Source organism: Dermacentor andersoni, chromosome 2 (genome assembly GCF_023375885.2).
Source record: "Dermacentor andersoni chromosome 2, qqDerAnde1_hic_scaffold, whole genome shotgun sequence".
Classification (NCBI taxonomy): Eukaryota; Metazoa; Arthropoda; class Arachnida; order Ixodida; family Ixodidae; genus Dermacentor; species Dermacentor andersoni.
The window spans coordinates 85,174,002-85,199,512 of NC_092815.1; the positions used below are offsets into that span (position 1 = coordinate 85,174,002).

The 25,511-nt window shown below is 44.8% G+C and overlaps 2 protein-coding genes across 13 annotated transcripts in view; both read left to right on the forward strand.

The window, feature by feature from the left end:
• LOC126541984 (fibronectin type-III domain-containing protein 3A-like) overlaps positions 1-15,395 on the forward strand; it is a 79,225-nt gene extending 63,830 nt beyond the window's left edge. For both annotated transcript variants that reach the window (XM_055076873.2, XM_055076874.2), the window contains exons 25-28: positions 103-269; positions 7,545-7,672; positions 8,472-8,807; positions 12,156-15,395. In XM_055076873.2, coding sequence (XP_054932848.1) covers positions 103-269; positions 7,545-7,672; positions 8,472-8,798 — 622 coding nt within the window. In that variant the 3' untranslated portion in view covers positions 8,799-8,807; positions 12,156-15,395. The remainder of the gene's footprint in view (positions 1-102; positions 270-7,544; positions 7,673-8,471; positions 8,808-12,155) is intronic.
• Positions 15,396-19,704: 4,309 nt separating this feature from the next.
• Positions 19,705-25,511, forward strand: part of Alh (coiled coil domain containing protein Alhambra) — a 55,825-nt gene continuing 50,018 nt past the window's right edge. For all 11 annotated transcript variants that reach the window (XM_055076865.2, XM_050188606.3, XM_055076869.2 and 8 more), the window contains exons 1-3: positions 19,705-20,018; positions 21,316-21,395; positions 23,602-23,656. In XM_055076865.2, the coding sequence (XP_054932840.1) occupies positions 19,910-20,018; positions 21,316-21,395; positions 23,602-23,656 (244 nt within the window). In that variant the 5' untranslated portion in view covers positions 19,705-19,909. The remainder of the gene's footprint in view (positions 20,019-21,315; positions 21,396-23,601; positions 23,657-25,511) is intronic.

A 25,511-nucleotide genomic window follows, 5' to 3' on the forward strand; every position in this document is an offset into this window, starting at 1 on the left:
TGGCTCCTGAAGAGGACATGCTAAAATGTACTGTACTGCCTCTTTTGGGGAAGCAATGAGAATGAAACTGTAGCTGAGCAGATGCTGTTCTTCTCTTTGCAGCTTCGCGATGCTATACCAGGGGCCCAGCCGCTCATACAAAGCTCTGCGGCTCCAGGAGAACCAAGCTTATAGGTTCCGTGTTCGTGCTTCTAGCGATGCTGGAGACGGGCCCTACTCGGAACCTTACACCTTCACGACAAGCCGTGCTGTGCCACCTGCCGTCAGAGGTGTGTAACATCATCAGTAACAGTTTGCCACAGCTCGATTTTACCAATTTACAAACCAATTTACCAAACCAATTTTACATATTTTTGGACTCCTTGGCACGTACACTTGAATCTCGTTGATACGTTCTAGGGGGGGGGGGGGGGGGGGGCAATGCGAGGAGAAACTTACTAACCGGAAAAATGTACAACTTGGAGTCGCTAGAGAGTATGGCAGACTCAACTATAGTTGACATCTACATAATGCGAAGTGTTGATCGAATCGTTGCAACGAGAGACAGAGGCACCTTGAGCTAATGCTGCTCAAGTGGCTCAAGATGGGCATAGTCATTATTGTGGCCTTGGCAAGCTTACATTTGCGCTCTTCGAAGTTGGCCTCGTCAATGGCATGCACCGCAAACGCACCCCTATCTGCCTTCTCCTCCTAGCTCTCACATCTCTTCCTCACGTGCATGCATTTGCCAGGCTTCCGCTGCATCTTGGAGTTAGTCTCTCCGTGGCAACTGAAAAGAGAGCTGAAATAGTTGTTGCCTTCGCACGCATTTTGTTGTTCCCGCACGTCTAGTGCTGGCGGTCGTGTAAACGTAAGTTTCTTAGACATGGGGCGAAGTGCTCGCTCGCGTTGATCATCAAGTGAGATCTGTTGTTTGCCTGAGTGCATGTGACACCAACAAAACTACAAGCCTTACTTCGTGTAGTCTCTTCGCTATTGCCATTGATGCTCCACCTTTCTGACGAAACAGTGACCTTTTTCTTTGCTCAGGATTAATAGTCGTATCTTTTTACACTGTTGTTTTTAATTTGTGGCCGCCAGCTGCGGGCACTAAGCGCTATGGCGTCCAAGATTTACCGTGCCGCATGACTGTCAAAGGTTGGTGGTGAGCTATGCGCACTCTCCGAACCGGAGGGGATGGGACGACAACAAACCCACCCCGCGTGCGTTTACTGATGGTTCGACTGCTGACCGGCGATAAGGTCCATGCCTGATCGACCGTGAACCAGAGGCATGAGACGGAGGGCGACGTAGAACACACCCACTCAATTTAATAGAGTAAAATCATGTCCGAGACATAATGAGAAAAAAAACATACAAAATACCAGCAATGGGTCCTAGCTCGCGGAAGGCGTGCGAGTCGCACAACACACGCCCTGACGCCACTCGCGCGACACTAAGCCCACCACATGGGAACTCCTACCGCACGTCGCTGCTGAAGATCAGAACGGACTCGGGGTCGCGTCTACGGAGGCTCCGGCTACGGGAACTCAGGCCGCCGTCCTCATGCCTGCTTGACGTCCAATTCATGTGCCGCTTGCCTCGCCGGTCCAACAACTCTGCCCGCTTGTCGCAGTTCACTCCACGCTCGTTCTCCCTCTCTCTCTATCTCTCTCTCGCCGCGCGCCGGCTGTCACGTGAGGAACCGGTCTGGATGCCGGCGGGATCTAGGGAGAGTGCTCCCCGCACCGGGCACACCGCGGCGGGAACTCTTGGCGGCGGTGGGGTGACGCCGAGGAGTACACGCACTTTGTGACAATGACACAACACACGCAAATGTCGGACACCGTGAGCCCCGTCGATGCATTGCTCTCGGCAAGATCTGGACCACATGCACTGGCACTCCTGGTGGGATTGGAGCTGCGCAGGGCAGTCTCCCACAGCTCTTCGCTATTAATTAGTAGCGAGGAGCTGTGGGAGACTGCCCTGCGCAGCTCCAATCCCACCCTACAGGACTGAGTCCTGAGGTGGGTTGAGGAGGTAGCGGAGGCCTACCATGACTGGTAGACGGACTTCTAGCCACATAAGGTGGTGACGGACGCCTGCTGGGACTGGAGTACTTAGACCTCCCTCTCTCCCCCCAGCCCCTCCCCTCTCTTAAAAGGGGAATAAAGTTCATTCATTCATCCTAACCACACTGTTATGGCCCGACCTTCTTGCAATTTGTTTGTGCTTACTAACAGGATACTATTGACGAAGAATGCACTGGGAATTGGAAGTTGTTTTTAGTGCTGAAACTTTACAACATCGAATTTATTGAATTAGTGAGATAAGGAAGTCTTTTCCTGCAAGTAAAACTTAGTTTGTGTAGAAGTAAAGAAACCTCCATGCAAAATATTGCGTTCAAAAAACAAATACTGAACAAAGCGGCGCCATTACTGCACGCTGAAAGTGCCACATCACCCAGTAGTAACATGGCTTCTCATCATGTCAGAGATTATGAGGCATCCGCGGCACGCTTAAAAATTTTAGCGGTGATGTGCTCGGATTGTTTTGTTTTTTTTCGCTAACCACCCTGTGTACGTGTCATCTGCTTAGGTGCTATTTAAAGGCAGCTAATAAGAAAATTAGACAATGCCAGCACTGCTGCTTTGCCAAGGTTGCTTCAACGTTACCACTACTCATTTATAATCAATTTAGATTCAATTAAATCTTGTTGCAGTTGGTCTTTGATGTAGTTTTGGGGTGAATTACGGGTGTGCTGGCTTTCAGCTTTGGTGACTGATGGCAGTGGCCAGGAAACAATGTTCGCCACTCCCTTCAAGAAACACAAGTCACGCTTAAGGTAGCGTCAAGAGTCTTGTCATGTGTTTTCAGTAAGGGTGTGCGAATACTTGAAAATTTCGAGTATTATTGAATATTATATTACTAATATATTCAATTAAAAAACTAGGCATTCAAAACAAATCGAACATATTGTTGGCTGTGCGGGGGCAAACATTGTTCTTAGCGTTTATTTTTACCTCATTGAAGAAAGTGAGTCTGATATTGTGCTGCATCTTGCGATAATTGCATGCTGCTGGTGAAATTTTGCCTGTAAAACACCCTTCTCCACTAGATCTGAGCTTTGCAGGAGAGCCAGCCTCAGTAGCAAGGGGCATGGGTTTGCTAATAGTGAAGGTGCATGCTTTTGCAAGTTGCATCTCCAATCCTGAGCTTATTGGTTGACAGCAAATTTGATGAGTAATGGCTGGTACAGGGTAAATGCCTCTTAGTTTACGGGAAATTGATGCTGTATATAGTAAGGCACAGCTTGGCTAGAACAGACATTTAGCGAAAATTAATCGATTTTATAAAGCTAACATGAGCCAGATACTCTTTTAGTATAGCGGCTTACAAGTTCATGTTTTTTTACCAATGACAATGTAATTGCAATGTTCCAACATCATGTTAAAATAAGCTAACTTGCTAATAAATGCATGTGTATATCGTTATTCAATAATCAATTCAATATTCGATGCTAAGTATTCGTATTTGATACGTATTTGAAAACTCCTAGTTTTCAGTGCTCCGAGACTTGCATGCATGGCAAGATGAACTGCCAGAATTATTAGTCTATGAGTAGGCCACCATCTCGTTTGCAATGGTTTGTGTAATCATTCAAGAAAAGCAAAGTATAAAAAAAGTGGACTGCACAGACACGTTGTAGTTTCTATGCAGCGGTAAAAAGCTGTTTGAAGTTGATAACAATGTATGCTAAGTGTATATAAACTTCCATTCTGTGAATAAAAACTGCAGCTTTCATCTTTTTTTGTGATTACTGGAATTGGATACATGCTACATTTTATGTGGTATAAAATGTTGTGTGCCGTAATAGTTCTGCGGAAACCCACAAGGTTGAGAGAAGCAACTAATTAAGGGAAAATGAGACATCCACCCGATCATAGCAATTCCTATGAAGGAAACCCATACAGGTTCCTTGAAAGAAAAACCTCGCAGTTGAAGAAAAATTCGTCCTGGTCTGGGACTCTAACCTGGGACTACCGATTTTCGCGGCAGCAGCTTTACCATCTGAGCTAACCAGGCGCCTAGTAGACAGCAGGGTGAAGTCGAATTTGTCAACTCGAAGCAAAGCAAGCGTTTGACATAATAGTTCATGGAAACCCGCAAGGTGGAGAGAAGAAATTAATTAAGGGAAAATGAGACATCCACTAAATTGCTTTAGATGTACTTTAAGGTGCAATTTACAGAATTGTGATATCATTTCTCACTGCCGAGTTAGAGCTGTGAACGTAATAGTTTCGTTTAATGAATTTTTTTTCCAATATTTATTAAAATATGGACAACCTAAATAAAAAATTTGCAGCCAACATTCATTCTATTTTACCTTGTTTCTTTTAAATGCAATAAACCTCATCAAACTTGTTGCAGCGGTTGCCGAGGGAAACGATATCACTTTTACCCATGTACAGTCGAATCTCAATAATTCGAACTCGAAGGGGCCCGAAATGTGTTCGCATTAAAGGAAGTTCGAATTAGAGGAAGCTAATTGAATGGATGACTTACCTGCAGTGGCGCATGTGCACTGAGCTGACACATGAGTGTCACAAGATTTATTCACACGTATTCACAAATTAGTCAGTTATTAGCTGTATCGGTGCTGTACTATGATAGGAGGCGGTGGGTGCCTGCATGTATAATAAAATGAAACATGGCCCGTGACAATTGCCCCCTTGAACATTTGGTACGCTTCATAGCGCAACACTGCTGTATTGGGGCGAAGTTGACTTTCGGGAACCGGGACTATGCATTGTGCGTGCTTTCCACGCTCCGAAGACGTTGGCGAGGATTACAAAGGCGGAGCCGGCACCATTGCTAACAGCGGCGAATTGTTTCAATGAAAAACACTGCACCGAACAGCAAGGAGCTTGGTAGCAAAGGTCGACGTAGCTAGGTTTAGCGTTGCCCTGATGTGGCTACGGGCTGCCAGCGGATCTGCGTTCGAGAATGCCAGCTCGAGGCGGCACGATAATCAAAATGGCGGTGGTGGTGGCTTTGATTAATGCCGTTTCGGACCTGCGGTCATGGCAAGAAGTCCGGAAAGTCGGATGGCGAAGGTTCTAAAAGCGAAAGCTTTACTGAATGCGTCGAGGCGAGTTTCGCCATCGCCGGCAATTTGACCTTCATTTGACCGCAGCTGCGCATTAGCGTTGGCAACGCAGCACGTGGCTCCCCACACTGAGCTCCGTCGCCGCTGCCGGCTTGGCGCACGCGCTCTCCGCAGCTGGGTCACCGCCTGACCACGTGACTTGCCGCGTGCCTGGCTAAGAGGAGTGCCACGCTCGCCTAGTCGGTGCGAGCTTGGCCATGGATGAAAGCGAGGCCGGGCCGTCTTCTCTGAGCATTGCGCGGGAGCTGAAGGCTTTGAGCCATCGTTGCCAAGCGGCGTCTGACCATCCCGCGGTTATCGCCCGGCGAGCTGCTTCACTGGAGAGGGTGCGGAATGCAACAGGCGTCGCACCGTCGAGATCAGTGTAGCGACTGCCTTCGTGCCCTCTCTGTTTGTGCTTTGACACTGCACATGTTCGCGCTGTCTCTTTGCATGTCTAGCACTTGCGCTTTCCCTGTGGCACAACAGGCGTCGCACCAACGAATGATGCATGTCTACCCAAGCTTAATCAGTCATGTCAAGCAACCGACCTAGGCATAGCCGTCCTACCTGGCTTAACGGTGATTGTATACCTTAGTATAATGATTACAGCTAAATCAAAGGTTAACCAAGTGAAACCAAGACTTAACTAGGCTAAACCAAGCTTTTGCTTTGCATATTCAAGCTTAGCAGAGCTAAGTCGCAGCCAATTTTCTGCTTCCGAAATTTCACTCTTATACATTGACTCTATAGATTACATGGTGGTGCCGCGACACCGACAGAAGTTGCTAACCCATTACAAACAGAAGTAATCGGAGATGCGCGCCTGTACACGCTTGCGCACAAATTTCTGCCACACTTTTTTTTTTTCTCTTCTTCGTGTGCGGCATTGAGAACTCTCTCCTAAGCTTTTCCTCTATGGAGGGGTTGGAGCAATGCTAGTCGGAGGCACCGCCGTGCAATTTGGCGCGCTGTTGAGAGCATTGTCAGAGCGCAGTATGTTCAATTTAACCATCGCAAATTCCTGCATGTTCGAATTATCGGGCATTTTTGCCCACTGGAATACACATAGCTTTGACGGGACAAAAGCTTCAGTTCAAATAAACCGGAAGTTTGAATTAAGCGTGTTCAAATTAACGAGGTTCAACTGTATTCAGATAGGGGCCCCCGAGCTAAAGCTTTCTTTTAATTGTTGCATGTTAAACAAATGCTCGCATCAACCCACGTAGATTGTGACACATGCACAACATTGATGAAGTGCCAAGAAAGACTGCAGGAGCTGCACCACCATGTATCGTTAGTCCACATCTTGCAACTTTTGTAATCACACCAGGGACAAAGGAGTAGTCTGCAATTAAAGAGGCAGTAAAGGCAAATACAAAGTTTAGGTGGTAGAATAAGGCGCGGAAACGTCAACGGCGTCGATATTATCGTGAGTAGAGCTTTAGTAATTGAGAAATTTAGTTATCTGCAAGGTCACGATTTGAGACTTATCTGGAACATTCAAATAGTAGCTAAATGACAGGCACTCATCATTATAATTCTGTCGCTAGTATTCAGCCACTTGTAATAAAAAGATCATTGCATTGCATTATAAGGTGGAAGGAATTGCTACTTGTCTACTTCTGTTCTATTCGATTCTTGAACAGTGACGTGGTGGGTCTAAAGGTTTCGTTTTCACTCAACTCTGAACCACCCGCGCTTTTATGTTTCAATAGTTTCGTTATCGGGTAGTGCCACGCTGGTTTTGCTGGCTTGCGAAACTATCACAAAGTGCAAGTCGCAGATAATGCTATACCAACAGCACGAGCTATCAGTAGCATGTCACTTTCTTCATGGCTTAAATAACTGAGAATGAGCCCAGCATTGCGAGCCGGTGGGTTGTTGTCAGGGTTGTTAACAAGGTTTATTGTAGTGAGTTTCAAAGATAGTGTTTATGATTTGGCACGTGCTTTCTCTTTTGCTTTCCACTGTCTTGACTCAGTTTCCGGCTGCACTTTTTCGTTTTGCACAAAAAACTGTAGTGTTGGCTGTCGAGCACCGTTTTACTAACTGACTGCAATAAAGGGCAGTGATGGCGTATGCACTGTCACCACTCCGTGCTCAGGGGCGGGTGATTTGAATTGCGCTAGGGTTATTTTGACCCATCATTTTCTCTTAAACGAAGTCTTTTCTTGGCACAAGTCCACATTGACTTAATATTTGCCTTTAAGGGATGTGTGCCACACAGCGCAGCCTGAATGAACCTGCTTTTTAAACATTCTTGAAACTTGAAATAAGACCAACGAAAAGGAAAAGGATTCACCGTTGCAGGTCTCCAGAATTGTGCAAGCTATCACTGTTCATTACTGTTCACTGCTTTGCACTCTGGGTGAGCGATTATATTTGGGTTAATTGTCTTCTACTGTTCTTGCAGCACCACGTGCCAGTCCATTGGGTGAGAGCAGCTGCTTGCTGGAGTGGCAGCCTGTGAAGCCCGTGGGCGATGACCCCATCAGCTACGTGGTGCAGCTGCAGCATTCGGGCAACTCTGAATTCTCTGTGGCAAGTGCTGACTTTTTGGTTGTGCCTGTGTGGCATTATTGTGGCAGTGATTCATTAGTACCATTGACATGAACAGTTAATGCCGTGGCATGCATGTACTTTGCACCTTCTCTCCATCAGTAGGTGGCATTGTTGTTTCTTAACAAATTGACGGCAATCTGTTTCTTGTTGGTGAATGTATACAAATCGAAAACTCTACTGTACAGTGGATGGTACAGAATGAGGGGTGCATATGATTTGCATTGGATGTGAGTGCTATGCAAACTGGGCAGCCAGTTGTTATTTTTCTTTCTACCAATATCATGCAGACAGTTAATTTTCTTTGCACTTTTAATTATAAGCATCTCGATTCAATCTTACTCTTACTGCCTATCGGGCCATTAACATTACCTTGTAAAAGCAGGCTCAGCCTATTTGTTGAGCTGATGTTTGCCAGTCACTCTCATGTAAATATTATCCAGTTAAGCTTAGCCAGCTTGATTTTGCAGGAATAAGATGACTAAGCTTGAACTTCTTTTCTTGTAAGGTGCATTTAAATCTGCAAAGGCAATCAGCTGTTTGGAGCCAGCAACAAAACACCTGACATGCACTTAGCCATCTCTCCTTGACACAGGCTGTCACTGTGACCTCAGCCTGGTGGGAATAAGCAATGTAAATGGTGTTGGGTTAGGTTTTCTCATTCTGACTTCAGACTTGACCTACTTACATCTGGTTCACATAAAGGAAAGCTGTGTTGCTCTTTGGGTTGGGAAGCTGCAAAGTGTAAAAGTGTCTGTGGCTTTGTGATCATGTCCCACAGGTGTATCGTGGCCGGGACACCAGTTGCACCCTGAGCAACCTTGTGCCGCGGGGTGCCTTCCACTGGGCCCGTGTGGCCGCCGTGCGCCACTGTCCACAGAGCCCCGAGCCCCTCTGTGGCCCGTATGGGCCTGCCACCTCCTTCCAGCTAAGTGCCCCCTCTGCACCTGCCTCCGAGCCAGCCAGCGAGTCTGCCACTGGTGCAGCTCGTAGCACAACTTGGACCCTTGGAGACCAGCAGTGGGCAGGGCTCCTGGTCGGTGGCTTCACCCTGGCAGCTGTCCTGGTGGCTGTGCTGCTTCAAGAGCTGGTATCCTGGACACAATGACCAACACAGGTTGGCACTGCATTTGTAATTTCTTTTTTATTGTGCGAGGATATGGCGATAGCACAAAAACATTATACTGTGATCGTTCCATGGGAATAATGGGTAGTACACAGATTCACCTAATTTGTACTTGTGGCTTCATACATTCTTGAAGCATTATTAAAGTAAATAGCTTTCTTTGGATTTTTTTTTTTACCATTTTCGTGGTTTGTCGGAGGTTTGTGTTCTCTATTCCTCTCTCCCTCATTCACTCTTTCTCACTGGATCCCTCGTTCACTGTCTATCTTGCTCGTTCGTGTGCTTGTTTGGGCTATTCGCTTACCTTAAGTCATCATCAATAGCTTGTGCACAATTTTCTCTGCTTTTTTTTTTTTCTTTTCAGATTTCCCAGTAGTAAGCATGATTTCTAGATGCATAAGGGCAATAAGTCTCTGTGCGTGTACATATTCATTGTGCATTGTTGCTTTTATAGCTCAATATTTAGTCTAAAATAATCAACTTGCAGTCACAGTGACTTGAAACCAGAAGCATGAAGCTTAGACAAATTCATCTGCTGTACCCATCATTCCCGTGCTGAGTGAAATGCCATACTTGTAGCTCCCATAGACACTAGTGGCAGAGTTATTTCTAGTATCTTTTGGTAGAACACTCTATGTGCGATATTAGGTGCTGAAAGAGTAGGCCCAGTGGCACTCTAGTGTTGCATAGATAAAGAGGAAGAAAGGAATGTTTAGGCAGCGTTGGGGCCGCTACTCCCCTACAATCGGCATAGCTCTTGACGCTTTCCTGGCTCAAGGATTTGTATGTGTTGTGCATATCGAAAATCAGCCATGTGACCTCTAGATTAGTGCACAGATTCAGTGGTGTCAGAAGATTCACAGATCACAGGGTTTGGAGGTTACTGCAGGTTTACAATATTATATAGTACGTTAAGGTAATATATATATAGTGAGGTGTCATGGTTGCTGGTGTAAGCTATTGTGGATTTAAACAGGAATTATTTTTGTACAGCGCCTTTCTGGTTTCTTTTGCTTGACCCCATCAAACTGCCTAAATAACACTTTTTTTGTTTTTTGTTTTTTCTCTTTTCGTTCATGTATATTGTCATGTTCTGTATGGCATACAACAAATGACCTTTTAGTTCATTAACAAAACAAAACGAACGGCCCTTAGGATTCATATCTCAAGGTGTGTAAGGCATGATTTGGTGACTAATTAGAGATAACCTTTAAATGTTGCACCAGTACAGTTGCGTTAACTCGACCCTGATGGGACTGACGAAATTGATCGAACTATCTGGCGGGTCGAATTATACTAGACAGGAAAATGCGAAAACATGCCGCTGATTCATTTGCCAGTATTTGCCTGTTTCTAACACACCTCCGAATCAAATGGGTGCCTTCTTATATCCAAAGTAGAGGAATAACATAGAAATGACATTAAAGCTCCTAAACAAAGTAGAAATCTAACGCTTACTGGATTCTTTAACAAGAAAATTGCGTGTTGCACAATGGCACCCAGTTATGTAAAGTCAGCTTCGCCGAGGTATTCATGTTGTGAGGTAAAGCATACAAACGTTGAAAGGGTGGTTTTGTTTTTGCAACTGATTGCACCGTGCAGGCAATCTACAGCCAAATTTTTCTAAGAAAAAGAATGGTACGCATTAAAATCAGGTAACCGCTGTAATCAGACATGTGAGCGACAGTTATTGCTTAACCCTTTCAGGGTCGATTTTTTTCGCCATATGCAACCGCCCAGGGTCAATGTTTCTTATTGCAGATTCCAATTCTACTGAGGGACCTATTTCGAAAAAAAATTACCATAATTTTTCTAGGGTGACCGTAAAGTGAGAAAAAAATGTTTTGCGTTAGTATTATGTACTCTTCATTCATGAATAACAACAATAAATAAAGGAAATAAACTTATAAGAATTAAATGTGATGCATTGTTATAGTTAAAGGCTTAGAATTTGCACACACGATAATATTTTGCAAGTCTCAAATGTTCCTGCTCTTAGCTAATATTTACGTCCATAGCCTAATCAAACTGCGTAGGTGAGCGCACGCAAGAAAACCGTGTGGTTGTGTGCCCTTCAAAAAAAGCAAAACGTGTGACAAACATTCACTAATCTTCATCTTATCGCCAATCAGAGGCAATCAGATGTCGCGAGTCTCCTCCCCCCCTCGCCCCCTCCCCAGAAAAAGAAAGGAAACGCATGCACAGTGGCGTCCTTCCTATGCTCACCAGTGGGAGCACTAAACGAGCGAGAAACAGGCGGCCGCCCTCTGAGCGATTAGTAACGAGATAGCCATCAGTTTTGCGAGCGGAAGAAGCTGAAACCGCCCGCGAAACAAAACCCAAACCACCACCCGCACACGCGTGCCCATGCGCGAGCGGTAGTATATGGACGCGCTGGAGCAAACTAGCTCTAAAACAAACCATGCAACGAAAACCAAGAGAGGGATGCACGAGAAAAAAATACCCTGTATTCCCACGTAGTGGCAGCACATGCCAGGAAAGAAAACATTAGGAAATTGGCGTGCTTTTTAAACGTACAGACGGCGCCGTAAATATACGGCATCGACCATTTTGGACTTGTTCGCTGCGCCATAGATTTACGTCATTGACCCTGAAAGGGTTAAAAAGCCTTCCTAGAGCACGCCAAAAATAAGCATTTTCGAAGGGAGATATTTGGGGTGGGGGGGCTTGGACAAACGGAAGTCTTTTGTACCTTGTTATAGCATTTCTGCGCAGAATATGTTAGCTCTATGCCTACAGAATTTGATTTTCTATCATGCTCTTCATTGCACATTTATCAAAATATGTTGTGTTGGTACATGGAATACTAGCAGGCATTCATTCTTACATGAAGGAAAAATGCTTCGTGTGGACTGGTTACTGTGGTCTTTCTTTAATGTAATAGCTTTCAGTATTTAAAATGATAACATCGCAAAGTATAGCCATAGCCCTAAAAGGGCTGCACTATGTAAAAAATAAAGGGTCTTACTCTTGCAATGCATTGTACTGGTGTTGTTTCGGTTAAGCCTTACTAGCTTACTTGGTTACACAGGTAAAGTGTGCATGTTTGAGTTGCTCTATGATGCAAGTATAAATGTTTATTGCAGTCAGTAAATATTTATTGGCAATATTGCACAATGGTATTGCACAATGACAATGTGTTGGCCAACAAGCTTTAGCAAAATCTGCAATTGTACAAGTTTGCGCAAACTGTGCACAAACTGATTATCCAGCTTCGCTCTTGTAAAAACCATGTGTTCTAGTATTATCTGTGCATCGAGGCTCGCATAAAGCTCATCACTATGAGATGTGACAATCATTTTTTTTCCTCCCATTCAGGGCACAGCTACTGCACTGATGATCCATTCTCGTAGTGCACCGAAGGAAAGCTTACCTTTGATGCCAGCTGCAGAAGCAATCTGTAAACGTGGGCCAAACTGTGCGTGGAGCTTTTCGCCGATCGACCCCAACTGGACTCTGTGCATGAACTCGTCGTAGGCACAGCGTCTCTCCTCGTCTGTCGGCGTGCCGCCACCCGTCTCGCTTCCGAGAAGTGTTGCGCGCACGCCTATTGGAGCTTCGCGCTCAGGGTCTAGAAGCCGTAGATGATGCACTTGTTTCCCTGCACTCTTGTTGTGAGGCAATCTCTGAAGCCTGCTTGTGGTCCAATGTGGCTCTTCTGTCCTGGGCACTATTTCTGTGAAAGAATGGGTGGGGCGGGGAGGGGGGAGTGCTGTGGGTTGGTGGGGCATCGTGCAATGTTGTCTGCCTTTCTTGGCACTCAATGTCATGACCTCTCTCTTTCTATGTCTGTTGGCTGCTTGGTACCATGTGGGCTTTTAAATGTGTGTGTGTGCGTGTCTGGATGTCTGTGATGTCTTGCATGATGAAGGGCTCTCTTAGCTCCAGGTGAGTGCTCCTGTGTGCGTGCATGTAGAAACGTGCACGTACTGTGCACGCTGCAGCAATGTGCATGTTTCAAGTGTGGCTTTCTGAACCTGGCAGAACTTGTGATCTCTGTTGCTTCTGTGCTTTTACAAAGTTGACATGTTGGGGATGTTAAATGGACAAAGGTCTTCAGCCGGGCTTAACACTTTGGGGTAACTTCAAGGCTCAGGGGGGTGGTACACATTTACATTGGCAGCAGTGCTGACAAGTCCACTTTTCCTGTTTATTAATTTTTTTCCCCAAGTATTTCAATGCATGTTCATATTGCCACTTTTATTGGTGGGGCCATCTGTGCGAGACATTTGCTAATGCGCACCACGTTTTGTCTGGTCACACAACTGCGTCCTGTAGTTAAGTCTTCCCATTCCTTGCAATGGACCAGATGTGCTCAGCCAGTGCCAGATCTCTCGAACACATTTTTTTTTTCCTTCCTGTCTCATTTTTCTTGTTTCTTCACAATACTCGAGCCTTTTGGATCACTTACTCATTTCTCGTTTCTCTTTGGTTCCTCGGTTGGCACCTTACAATACTGAGCCAGCCACCATATATGTACACTTTATACACTTTTTTTCCCCCTTTATTGCAAAGTATGAGGTTCAACATTTGGACCCCTTTGGAGATTGTTGTAATGTCACAGTTCCTGGAACAAATCGCTGAGAATGTCTTCTGGCATTTGACAAAGCCGGTCAACTGTGTTATACTGTCGCTGATGCTTTTGGGTGCAGTTGTTCAAAACTCATTGTGGAATCCTAGTGTGTCATTGCAGTCTGTGAGCCGCATTATTCTTCCACGAATGAATGTCTAGTGTTGCAGCACTCCCGGTGCCACATTGGGTCTTGACTCGAAGTAATGCATTACTCTTGTTCTTTTTTTTTTTTTTCAAAACTGGGTGTATCTATGTGTGTGTGTGTGTGTGCGTGTGTGTGTGTGTGCGCATGCACGCTGTTCTTGTATGCCTTATTTTTTACAGATGTATAAAACTTCCTTCTGGGGTGTACTTACTCGCTTTGTTGTTGTTTTAGAGCTGTTGCCTTTTTTACACAGCCACTTGCATTTCCCAGCACAAGCCTTCAGTGTACTAGTTTGCTATGCAGTAAGCAGTCATAAGCCAGCAGCTACCTATTTGCACTCTGTTTACGGGCTACAAATTTTTTGTAACTTTGGGTTTTTATCAGATTTTGGCATTTATGCAACTGACTTCTGCCTTTGTTCAAACAATTTGCCTTGTTCAGCTGAAAAAAAAAAAGGAAGCCTTGCATTTTGCTTTGCTACGGTTTATGAAGTGCACTATGACGGTGCTTTCTGTGGCAGTTAGCATTTTATTGTGGCAAGAAAAAAAAAAAGGGCTTACTGACAAGGTTTTTGAGACCTTACTTTGCTCATAGCCATTTGCATGGCCTCCTGTGTATCCCTTGCTTCCTGGATGATGGGTCGCTCGGCATTGACTCTGCGCCAGGTTGGCCATAGCCACATCAATAACACATTTTGCATCCAAGCACTGCACACTCGCGCACGTTAATTGTGTAAAGTTGTTAGTAAATCTGCCATTATGCCCTGAAGTTCTTCTTTTCTCTCTTGCATGTCATTAGAAAAGTGTGGCATTGTCGCCTTGTTTTGTTAAACCCCTCCCAAGTAACCGACCAGTGCATTTGGGTTCTTTTGATGAAACTGTGCACATAGCATTGCAAGATTGAGCGTTACTGCCGGTGATCGGCACAGACGTGTTACACAGCAGTAAAAATGCACTGCTGCATCATGCTGTGGTAATCAAAAAAACAAAACAAAAGGTGCTGATTGAAGGCCCAGTCAGGATTTATGTAGAGCCCGTGATGACATAGTGTGGTTGGATTGTGGTGTGCTGGAAAAAGGTGAGAGGGTATTCTCTCCCCCTTTTCTTTTTCAATTTAGGTGCAGTGACGTTGGCTTTTGTTTTTTAGCAAGATTGGCTACTCTGGGAGCAAAAAAGCAGGACTTTACGGGAAACTCCTTGGAGAAGAAGCATTTAGTCGCCGTTGCAGGCCCTTTGTCGTGCTGGGCATTTCTTTCGTTGCTCCGAACTTGACTGCAGAGTAAGTTCAGAGCGCTCTTGGGGCCCCCGACAGCACTGCATTATGTTGTTTTGTGAAGAAGTTTGTGCATATGTGAATGTGCAGGGATGAGTTATGAAAGTGAGCACTTGAGCATGAGGTATTTTTGACATGCATGTGACCAGTCCACATTGTTTTATCTGTGCGCTGAAGTTTTTACATATCTATGGGTTTATTAACAGAAAAATTTTATTTTCTTAAATATACAGTAGTATTACTTGTCTATAATATATATATATATATATATATATACATATTGAGATATATATATATATCTACAAAATGCGTCGTATATATAATATACATATGCTCTCCGGATGTTTTACACGCATTTCTTGTTACTTGTGTGTTCTGTTACTGACGAGTTTTCTTGGAAAAACAGCGAAGTGTCAAGGTACAGTGTGCATTCTTCCATAAGATAGTGTTTGCTGTAACTGTTCCTTCCTGTACACATATTGTTTTGCTCACTACAACTAATTTTCTTTTTTCGCTCTTGTATGATACCTGTATATTGCTAAATGAATAAACGTATTCACAACACATCTTTGCTTGTCAAGATTTTTGACGGTGACCTCAAAAATGTTTACTTCAGGTGGTCTTCAGCTTTCACTTTTGTTGCGATACATGAGTCAAGGCACTGTCCCCCATGCAGAAATTTTCACATGGTGGAGGAAAATGCAGTGTTGCAACACCCACAGGAATTTGCATTCGCAGACTGTGTAGGAACGTTCGAGTGACTTGGCGACAAGGCAAATCATTTGTCTTAAGAAAAAATGTCTCGGGGGGGAAAAAAACCATGCAGCTCTGTTACTGTTTCTGCACAATGCATTGTTTCTGAGAACTTGGTTTCTCTGATTATCTGTAGTTCAATACCTTCGTGTGCAAAAGTAATAAACCATGCCTCCACTTTGGACCTAACTTTTTACATAACCTAGCAAAGATTGTTCAGACTTCTTAAGGTGTGTGACTGCGCTGTGAACAAGAATTAAACAGTAACCGTTCCATTACATGATGCCCACTTGTGGTATGAAAAATTTGAGGGGTGGGGGAGGGATCTCTTACTCTGTTAATTTTGATTGCACCTGTGCATTCGGGTTCAATGTGGACTTGGAATCTTGAGCATAATGGCATGTCTCCAGGTCAAAGCCAAAGCAGGTGGCGAGCATCTGCTGAGGCCTCGGGAACTGGCTACTTGGAACATGTTCCTTGCATACATTCCCAGACCCAGGTGACTGGTGGTGTAAGGGCTACTCCCAATTCCTCTGAAGAGAGGAAGCATAACGTAGAACTTGTAGCTAGGCTAGTTGGTAATCCATCGTGGTAACAACTTCAGAGTGCAAGAAAACATGGGTGTTTGTATGTGTGTGCGTGATTGTCTTTTTGTGCTCTGAAACTGTTGCCAAGAAAGGAAGCAGATGCATGGGGGGTATTAATAAAGTGTGCGCAACCTATTAGAGGTGTCAGCATAGATGAGAATGTAGTTTGCATTTGAGAAATTTTAAAATTATGCTGAATTCCAATGGCGGAGTCGGAGCAGCCGACGAACTCCGTGAGCGAGCACTCGACTCTGGCGCAGAGCAACGCCTCCAGATCCGCGAGTGGAACACAACCTGCGCTGCCTGAGCAAGGCGGAAGCGGAAGTTCCATCACCGAGTTACCCAGGATACCTTGCTTGTTGTCATTTCCTTCCGCTGTTTGCTCGCAGCAACGCCGCACCGGTCACTTGTCTCTTCAGCGCCGTTCACCTGTTTTTTTTTTTTAAAGTGCGGAATGGATATCTTGCCGAGCGTGCAGCAGTTTTTGCTTCCTCGCTAGTCGTGACCGGTGGCACCTCCCAGCAGATAAACGTGGTAAAGGAAATACGTCACGCAGAGTTCCGGTCCACTCCGCCGATTTTGGCGGAGCATCTTTTTCTGCTCCACGGAGTGACTCCCGCTCTGAATCCCCTCCGACTCTCTCATTGGAACACCTTACTCCCGCCCTCACTCTGTCATTGGAACAAACTTGAACCGAAACGAGCAGAAAAACTTGCTCAGACTCCGCCATGGGAATTCAACATTAGAAATAACTATTCCAGGTTGCGCTCCGCTGTCTATAATTCACTCCTACTTTCCAGCTGGGGTACAAGACGTAGTATGCTCACTTGATGTTGCAGTGGCCTATTGCAAAAAGAACATTGTTTGCAGGTGACAACTTCCATCATGTGTCGTGGGGCTTCTGCAATAACTCGCCTTGAAAACGTTTATGGGATTGGACTAACGCTAACAACTTTACATGTATAAAAGCTAAAGTTGCCACTTTCGTGTGTTTGCCGTCACGATCTGTCCTAGATTTGACATCTGCTAGCTCGGGCATTGCTCTCTTTGGCTGTGGTCAATGCTGCGCCACTAGTAGTGACCACCGCCCAATTGTCATTAACAATCCCCCCCCCCCCGTGATTTCTTTAAATAAACATGCACAGACTTTTGTGGACTATTCAAAATTTAAAAATAATTTACAGTCAGCTTTGTCTTCCATGACAGGTGTAGAAAGAGATATTAAAGCGATCAGACTTTGTGCAATTTTACCAACCAAAGGGCGTACTGATTGTACATGGCCAAAATGTGATTGCGCATGAGATTACAGATGCTGAAAAGCTGCATGGAAGGAACTTGTTTCCAATAAGTGCCTTACTTACTGGAGTAACTATAAGTATACTGCTGTTATGTTTAAAAGAACAATTTCATTAGCAAAGGATAATTATGATGAAAACGCTATAATTTTTTGTCGTAAAGTAATAAAGAAGCACTGTAGGTTTCTCCGCTCTGGCAAGGCCATTCCAGTGCCCATAAATATTGACGCATGGACTTGTTTATCTTTAATGGGTGAGCACTTTTAACCATCTGACGAATGTTATCGCTCAGCGCAGGACGTGCCGCATGTATCGAAAGTCTCTGAAATGTTATCGATGGTTATGGTTGTCACGGAAGCTTGTGTAATCTGATTGCATGTGTGATGCGAATTGTGTAGAACTTTCGGGAAGACACGCGAGCACTACCGATTACTCTGGAACCCTTTGATGACCCGTGTATAAAAAAAAAAAAAAAAGCCAACGCGCTTGACCGTAGATCAGATTTTCGCCGATCGCCGACTGTGTTCGCTGCTGTCGCTGTTCTTTGAGTGTAGCCTGTTTTCAGTGCACAAGTTCGCCCACTAAAACACTAGTTTCGCTATTCCCAGTTTTGCTGCTTTCTTCACCGTCACTACTATGTGACAATATTGACTCAGTTGATTTGTTACCAAAAGAATGGTTAGAATCATTAAATAATATTGCTAAAGGCTTAGAACAGCGCTTTACAACTTGGCTGTTGGTAAATTTCGTAGGGGCCCTATCTGGGGATGATTTTATGCACGTTGTTCGGCTGCTCCCTGGCACAGTTCCGGGTCTAGATGGCATTACGTCAGGCATGTTGAAAATATTTGGCCTCTCCCCACAAGACCTGTCTAATATGTTTAACCATTCCCTCATGAACGCATGGTTTCCTCCCGACTGGAAACTTGCAAAACTAATCCCTCTGCTTAAAAAAACAAGGAGCAGGAATGCATATATGGCCAATTGCGCTAACTTTGAATGTTATGAAATTAATAGAAAGGGTATTGCACATTCATATCACGAAATTTTTTTCATATCCTGTATATCGATCTATTTCTTAATTATCATAAATGTTATGCCTCACTCTGATTTGCTTTTTCATTTAGGTTTTTCTCTCTCTACCCCTTCCCTTTAACCTTTAACTGCCAGCTTCTTGGCCAATCCCCTTTGGTGGGTAAGCACCCCAAGTGAGGAACAAGCAAGCAAGCAAGCATGCAGAGTGCCCTTGAGGTATCATACAACACATCACAGTGCATATTTAGTTCTTTATTTCTTCATGTTAAATATTTGAGCGTTCACACCAAATATGGAATACAGTTCAAGATATGCAGTGGCCAACAGCTTTGTGGCATATACAATGCAGTACTTCAACAAAGTGGCGAGTGCATGTCTGGCTTTTTTAAGTAACGACTCGTCCTGTGTTCTATCGTCTTTGCGTTCTTTCATGACATCACAGCCATGAATGCCGTAATTCGCTTACTAACTAAACAAGCACATATCATGCACGCACAAGCAAACATGGACGCCTCTCCCTCAATGACTGCGCACACTTGCTAACAAAACACTGGAGTGAGGAAACGTGGCAGCAGCAGCAAGCGAATTGACCTTCGTGTTGCCTCTCGCTTCAACGCAAACTAAGCATCGAAAACACACCGCACACAAAGCTATCGGCACTCGGCGCACGTGCGCTGTCCCCATCGCAGATCGCAGGGCCCGCGCCATAAGTCAAGATATGCAGTATGTGGCCAATAAGTTGCGGCCACCTGAGTAGAACACCTCGGTGCCTTGCGCGCGATGGAAGACGGCGCACTATCTCCCCATTTTCCTCCCTTGAGCCAGATTGAGCCACCATATCGTCGGCTCACCCTCGCACGCTTTCACTCGCACGTACAGCATAGGGCGCACGGGATCGCACTTGCACCTTATACGGAACATCACGACGACACCGACGACGACGGCAGAAATGCGCCTGGACTGTCCATATAATTGCTATTGCAATAAAGGTGAGTGAGCCAACGCACAAGTTGCTTTGCTTTTTCAGTGGGGAGAGACTTTTGCTGATTTCGCTACCGAGCAGGTCTTCCGCCAAGTAACACCGGAACCTAAAATCTCGCATGTGAATTTTCGCGGATGGTGTTGTGTCATGTTGTGCGCTCGGCTTCAAAAACGCGCTCCCGTTAGCGTGAGCGCGAGAGTCGACTGGCCACCTGCGCATCCCTAATGAAAGCGTGTGTGCAAAACAAAATAAGCAGAAGCGCATCGGTTGCGAGGTGGTGGTGGGGGGTACATGCCTTTGGTGAACGGTCGGTCCCGGAGGACCCGCCGTGAAAAGTTCCTCGATGAATGGATCCGCAGCGATGAAGAAGACAACTGATCGGCCTCCCTAAGCGATCATAGGGAGCTCCGACCGGCGCGGCGGCGGCACCATGAAGGAAATGGTGGGCGGCTGCTGCGTCTGCTCCGACGAGCGCGGCTGGGCAGAGAATCCACTCGTGTACTGCGACGGCCAGGGCTGCACCGTGGCCGTCCACCAAGGTAGAAACTCATTTCTGCTGAGCGGGCATCCCGCGCTTGGCCGGCCAGGCAGGCTGCACGGCGAACGGACGCCGTTTGCGCGCTCCTCTCGCCTAACTATGGCGGCAGTCGTGCCGCGGACGTCGTAACGTCTAGTTGCCGCCATAAACACGGCATAAACTGTACCCATCGGGCTCCGATTGCGGTATGAAAAGGAACCCTTCAGTCCACTTTCACTCTGCCAGTATATTCGTGTACCTGCGAGCAGACCGTCAGTCCGGAGCTGTGCGCGCGTTGCGGTGCACGCACTCGGCGCGTCCTCGCATCACGGGCTTTGAAACGTTGGCCTGGGCTCGTTGCCCAGTGGAGTCATTTCGGACTTGCTTATTGACGCCGTCATGTTCCACTGCCTCCGTTACCCCGTTCGAGGTTTAGCAGGGCTTGCCCTCACCAGCTTACCTGTCTCTCCGTGTCTTGTTTCAGGGAAATGCCATTTTGCGCGCTGCGGCTAGACAGTCGTTCAGCAAGCGTGAGGCGTGTGCAACGACGTGTCATTTAGTTGCCAAAATGATCGTATAAATGTCATTACTTCCGTGGACTTCGCTACTTGCGATGGAATTTCTTCACTCGATGACTGTCTGGCATAGCTAATGTCATCTGCCGCGCTGGTCGCAAATCTCAGTACTAGTTTCACGATGCGTAGCAGCGGTCGCTCGTCCAGTGACCTTACAGCTCACATTTTCCATACAGGTTCATTTCGATCCGCAATAATGCGTCTCCTGTGTCTGATCCCGTGACATAGGCTAGTATAGAACTTGAGAAATCTGTACAAAGCGAACTCGTGGTTTTCTGTTTCTTGCGCATGCCAACTCGACGAGACCATTAACAGGCAAAGAAAAGCAACTACGACTTGAATTATAGTCGTTATCATGCCAACGGAGCATCTGTGGTAGCATTCAAATCAAGTTCCTATTCTACTCCTTCTAGGCTGTGTGATATGGGTCATGTTTTTCAAGCTCGAAACTGTTATTTGCAGATTCTCAGTTTAAATGTAGAATGTCTAGTATTCATGTCACTAGCCCTCTTTCTGTCTAATATATTAAAAGTGCGGGGATGAAATGCAAGAAATTCTCATGTACTAAGAGTCTCGTCTACTAAGAACCCGACAGGGCCAAAAGTATGAAGCCCCCTTAACTATGGCTTTATTCGTAGCCTAACTGTGGCTTTGGAATGATAAACCTCATAAATAGCTACAAATTCAAATTATATAGTGGTGTAGCTAACTTGTTTTGGTTACACAAACCTTGTTTTCCTGCAGCCTGCTATGGAATTGTTCAAGTGCCCACTGGGCCTTGGTTCTGCCGGAAGTGCGAGTCTCAGGAAAGATGTGCTCGTGTTGTGAGTATATGCTTTTCCCACATGGATGAAAGCTTAATTTGACATTTTCAGACAGAGGCTAGTGTCATGTTTCTATGTCTATCTGCAGCATAAATAGCGGTTCATGTAGTGGATAATATACAGTTGGGCGCTTACCGCTGATCTCTAGTATCAGTGGTGCAAGACAATGTGCATACAACCATAATTCCTTTGTTGCACCTTTTGTAGGCTGCAGAAGTGTCATGTTGATAGTGTTGCATGTTTGGAGTGTTGTTATTCTTGTTAGATCGCTTCTGTGATGGCTAGAATGTCACAGTGTCAAGTGGAACCAGGAATATGGTTCTTGTGCTATAAACTATTCATACGTGCTTCTTACTGCAATCACTGTAATTTCTGGTGGCACCTGTGAGGCAATAGACATTATGGATACAACATGTATGCTTTGAAGTTCCTTCAGGGACATACCAAGTAAGACTTCTGATCAAGTAACATATTTAACTTATAGCATACCTTAATTTGACCTTAGAAATGGAGGCAGCATACTTCAAATTGTGGTGCCATACGATATGAAAACAAACATTGCTGTGATTGTTTTCTGCCCAGTTGCTTGCTTCTGACCCCTTGTATGCTGTTTGGTACTCCCGATGATTTCCTGATTTTACGTGCCACCGACAGAAAACATGTCATGGAGCTGGAAAAGAATACTAGACAAAGAAACAACAATGTGAAGAACACATAAGTGCAGGATTAATGCAGATGAATACTGAGATGTACCTGCAAACAGCTGTGCTATGATCAACTGGAATGCATTAGGAGTGTTATTCTATTGTGTAACACATCTTTTTCGAAAAGGAAAGATACAGATAATACCATCGTAATGATTGAGTTGCTGGCTACTAAGTGGAATGCAGTCGGTTACTGTACGAAGTTTTGCACATTCAGGTTGAACACATCATTGCAAGCTGTTATCATGAACACTGCTCTTGTAGTCTGCACCTTGCATATCTTCGGTATTCTAAACCTTTTTAATGTTTGCTACAGGCCATGTAGGACGGCTTGCCATTCAGCACTTGGCCAGTGCACATGTCGGGTTCACCAGCATTGTTGTTGCTGCTCACGCCATTTATGGTCCACTTTGCAGCAGACTAAACTGAAAATGGTTAACTACGTTTGGAAGAATAGCAACGATTCCTGCTTCTAAAAAAAAATTTTGGCCTTGTTCGACAGAAGCAGTGACAATTCAAATGGCATTGACATTGGACAGTATGTGTGTGGCTGGCAGACAGATTTCATACTCAGCATGCCCCTGGTGCGTCACTGGTGCATGAGCTCATTAATCGCAAGCTGTGGTCGCACAAAAGTAGCAGATGTATGCCTGCTGTGTCACGGTCAGTGCAGCACTAGTCACCATTAATGATGTCATTAATTATCCATTATGTTGGCGCAGAAGAGGTTCTGTTCGATGATAATCGGGTCCATAGCTACAAATAAAAGTGAAGAAAAAAAAACATGAAAAATATTGGTATCACCACTCCATCAAGGAATAACTTCAGAAAGTAGTTTTCAAATATAGTAGGGAACTTGTTGGTCAAGCACTGGAAGGACATTCCCACAATATATTTGCACTGTGTTCAGCATTATCTCTATCGTTGTGTCTCTGTCATTGTCAAGTGTCCACATTATTTCTGAGGATGTCCTGCACATTCTGTATAGTATTATAAGTGTTGGTGTTATTATTTATTTTACATAACTCTTTTCCTAAATAAATGATAATGTACTACTAAGCACATTTTTACTTCTCGTTTAAGAGCAAAAATGCGTAGTAGCGTGGCAGGTTACAGTCATATTGAGATTGCTTTGTACCTTTATTTACACTGTGTACTAATAGACAGCCACTTAACTGCTACCGTAATCAAAGAAATTAATTGGCACTCAACACCACAGATGGCTGGCAGATGCACTTGAGAGAAGCCATTTCCAAGTTCTCATAAATTTTGGATTGCTTAGTTTGGATTTGAATACCGATATAAACGTTCCATCAATAATAAGACACTTTGTGTGTGTGTCACTAAGGCGTTCATCACCTCTCATTTTAGCTTGTGTATTGTTTTGGTGCCTTCAGTGCGATATTGGTGTTCTTTTGTCCCTTTGTATGCGTACTGGCAGTTGTGAAGGCATTGCGATTCCTAGGAGTGGGTACTCACCTTTTGGTGCATGCCATCTGCAGCGGTGTGAGCTGTGTCCATCCAGGGACGGCGCACTCAAGAGAACTGACAACGGCGGTGAGCCCTGCTCTCCTGTGACTTATGACACTGTAAAGCCGCCTTACAGTAGCCCTGCATGCACTATTGTGGGACCCACTGTGGTAGCTTAGGGGCTTTGGCAGTGGCTAATCTCAAGGTCGTGGGTTTGATCTTGGCTGGGGCAGCTGCACTCTGACGGGGGCAGAATGCAAAAACACTCGTGTGCTGTGCATTGGGTGCACTTTAAAGAACCTCAGGTGGTCAAAAATTTTCCGCAGCCCCCCATTACGGTGTGCCTCATAATTGGATTGTAGTTTTGGCATGTGATACCCGGGCCTTAATGTAATTCTTAATTTGTTTTTTAGGTTGTCATGTACAAATCAAACTCAAACAAGTTAGGCATAACAAGAACATATTCTTTCATATCAGTTTTTGCCACTTCATCTGGTGTCGGCATGAATTTGTCCTTTATGACTAGTTTGGGGCTCACACTATTGTTGGCGACTGGATATGTAGCGGTTGAAATTGCACTTTTGAGTTATTGCTTTCAGGAGGTGTTTTACATTGTATTTTCCTGTTTACATGCTTCATTTGTCCACAATAGTTCAAAAGCTGCTGTGTGTAACATCATGAAGACGCAGTGACTCTGCTGTGAGCATTTGTTGAGGCAAGAGATAGCCATCCTTGTTGTATGATGTGCATGAATAAGCCGGTGCACGTAATTAGCACAAATATGATGGAGGTGTGAATTTTTTCCAAAGGCACAGCAAATTTTTTAAAGCAAGTTGTTTAATTCCTTTCCTTTTCTTGAGATTTGCCATTCAAGGCTGTGGACGGAGAAGGATCACAGGTGCTGCTCCTTTTGCCTGCACCCTAAGCTTGATGTCTCACTTCTTAATCATTTTGTTCGCAGACATGTGGCTGGCCTATGCATTCACTTAGCATGGATGCAGGCATCCGCCTCAATTTTAAGGTCTATGCGTTTTTGGCAAAAGGCAAAAAAAGAGTTGTTGGTGTTGCTGTTCAAATTGTACTCTTGAGTTATCGCTTTCAGGAGGTGTCTTTCATTGTATTTTCCTTTTTATATCCTTGATTTGTCCACAATAGTTCAAAAGCTGCTGTGCGTAACATCATGACGACACATAGCAGAGTCACTGCTGATAGAGTGTCTACTAGACAGAGTGTCAGATAGAGTGTCTACTTACAGTAGCCACTAAGTTGATCAGAACAAGTAGTTTCAGTTTTTCACTGTGATAGCTGTAATTGGCACTTATGAACTGCAGTCATGGTGTTGCCATAGTCTCTGTAATGTCCTTGAATCTCATTGCCTGTTTCTTAGTCTTTTTATGTGCTGTGCTGCACAACCACTGTTGTTGTGGGTGTTCTTTATTTAAATATTCTGGATGTGTGAGAACTGTGGAAATTAGCCATAACAGTGACAGAATATTTCCTTTCCAGCACATGCCTTTTAGCTCCAATTATCTATTACAGAGAACTGTAAATTTTCACCCTAAGCACAAAGCAGAGGTAATCATACCTAATGCAATGTTCCGGGAAAAAACGTCCGGTATTTCTGATTATCAATTGTTTTGAGTACTAAGAGACCTTTTGTAGCACTGTGCTATCACACATGGAAGCAGCGATGTTTTGTCAGTTTTGCAAATTCTCTGTTTTCTGCATTGCTGGAAGAGAGATCTCGATGAAAATTACCAAGCAAACCTGAACGACAGTGGCCGCTGTGCAAGATGGCATGTCAAAACCACATTGTTGCACGAAAGCTCTGTGGCCATGTTTTGCCCTACAAGTTGAGCTTTACAAGCTTTAGAAAGCATGTACAAGTGTACATTCTTTTTTATTCCATGCCTCTCCTTGCGATCAGGCTTGCCTTCGCCCA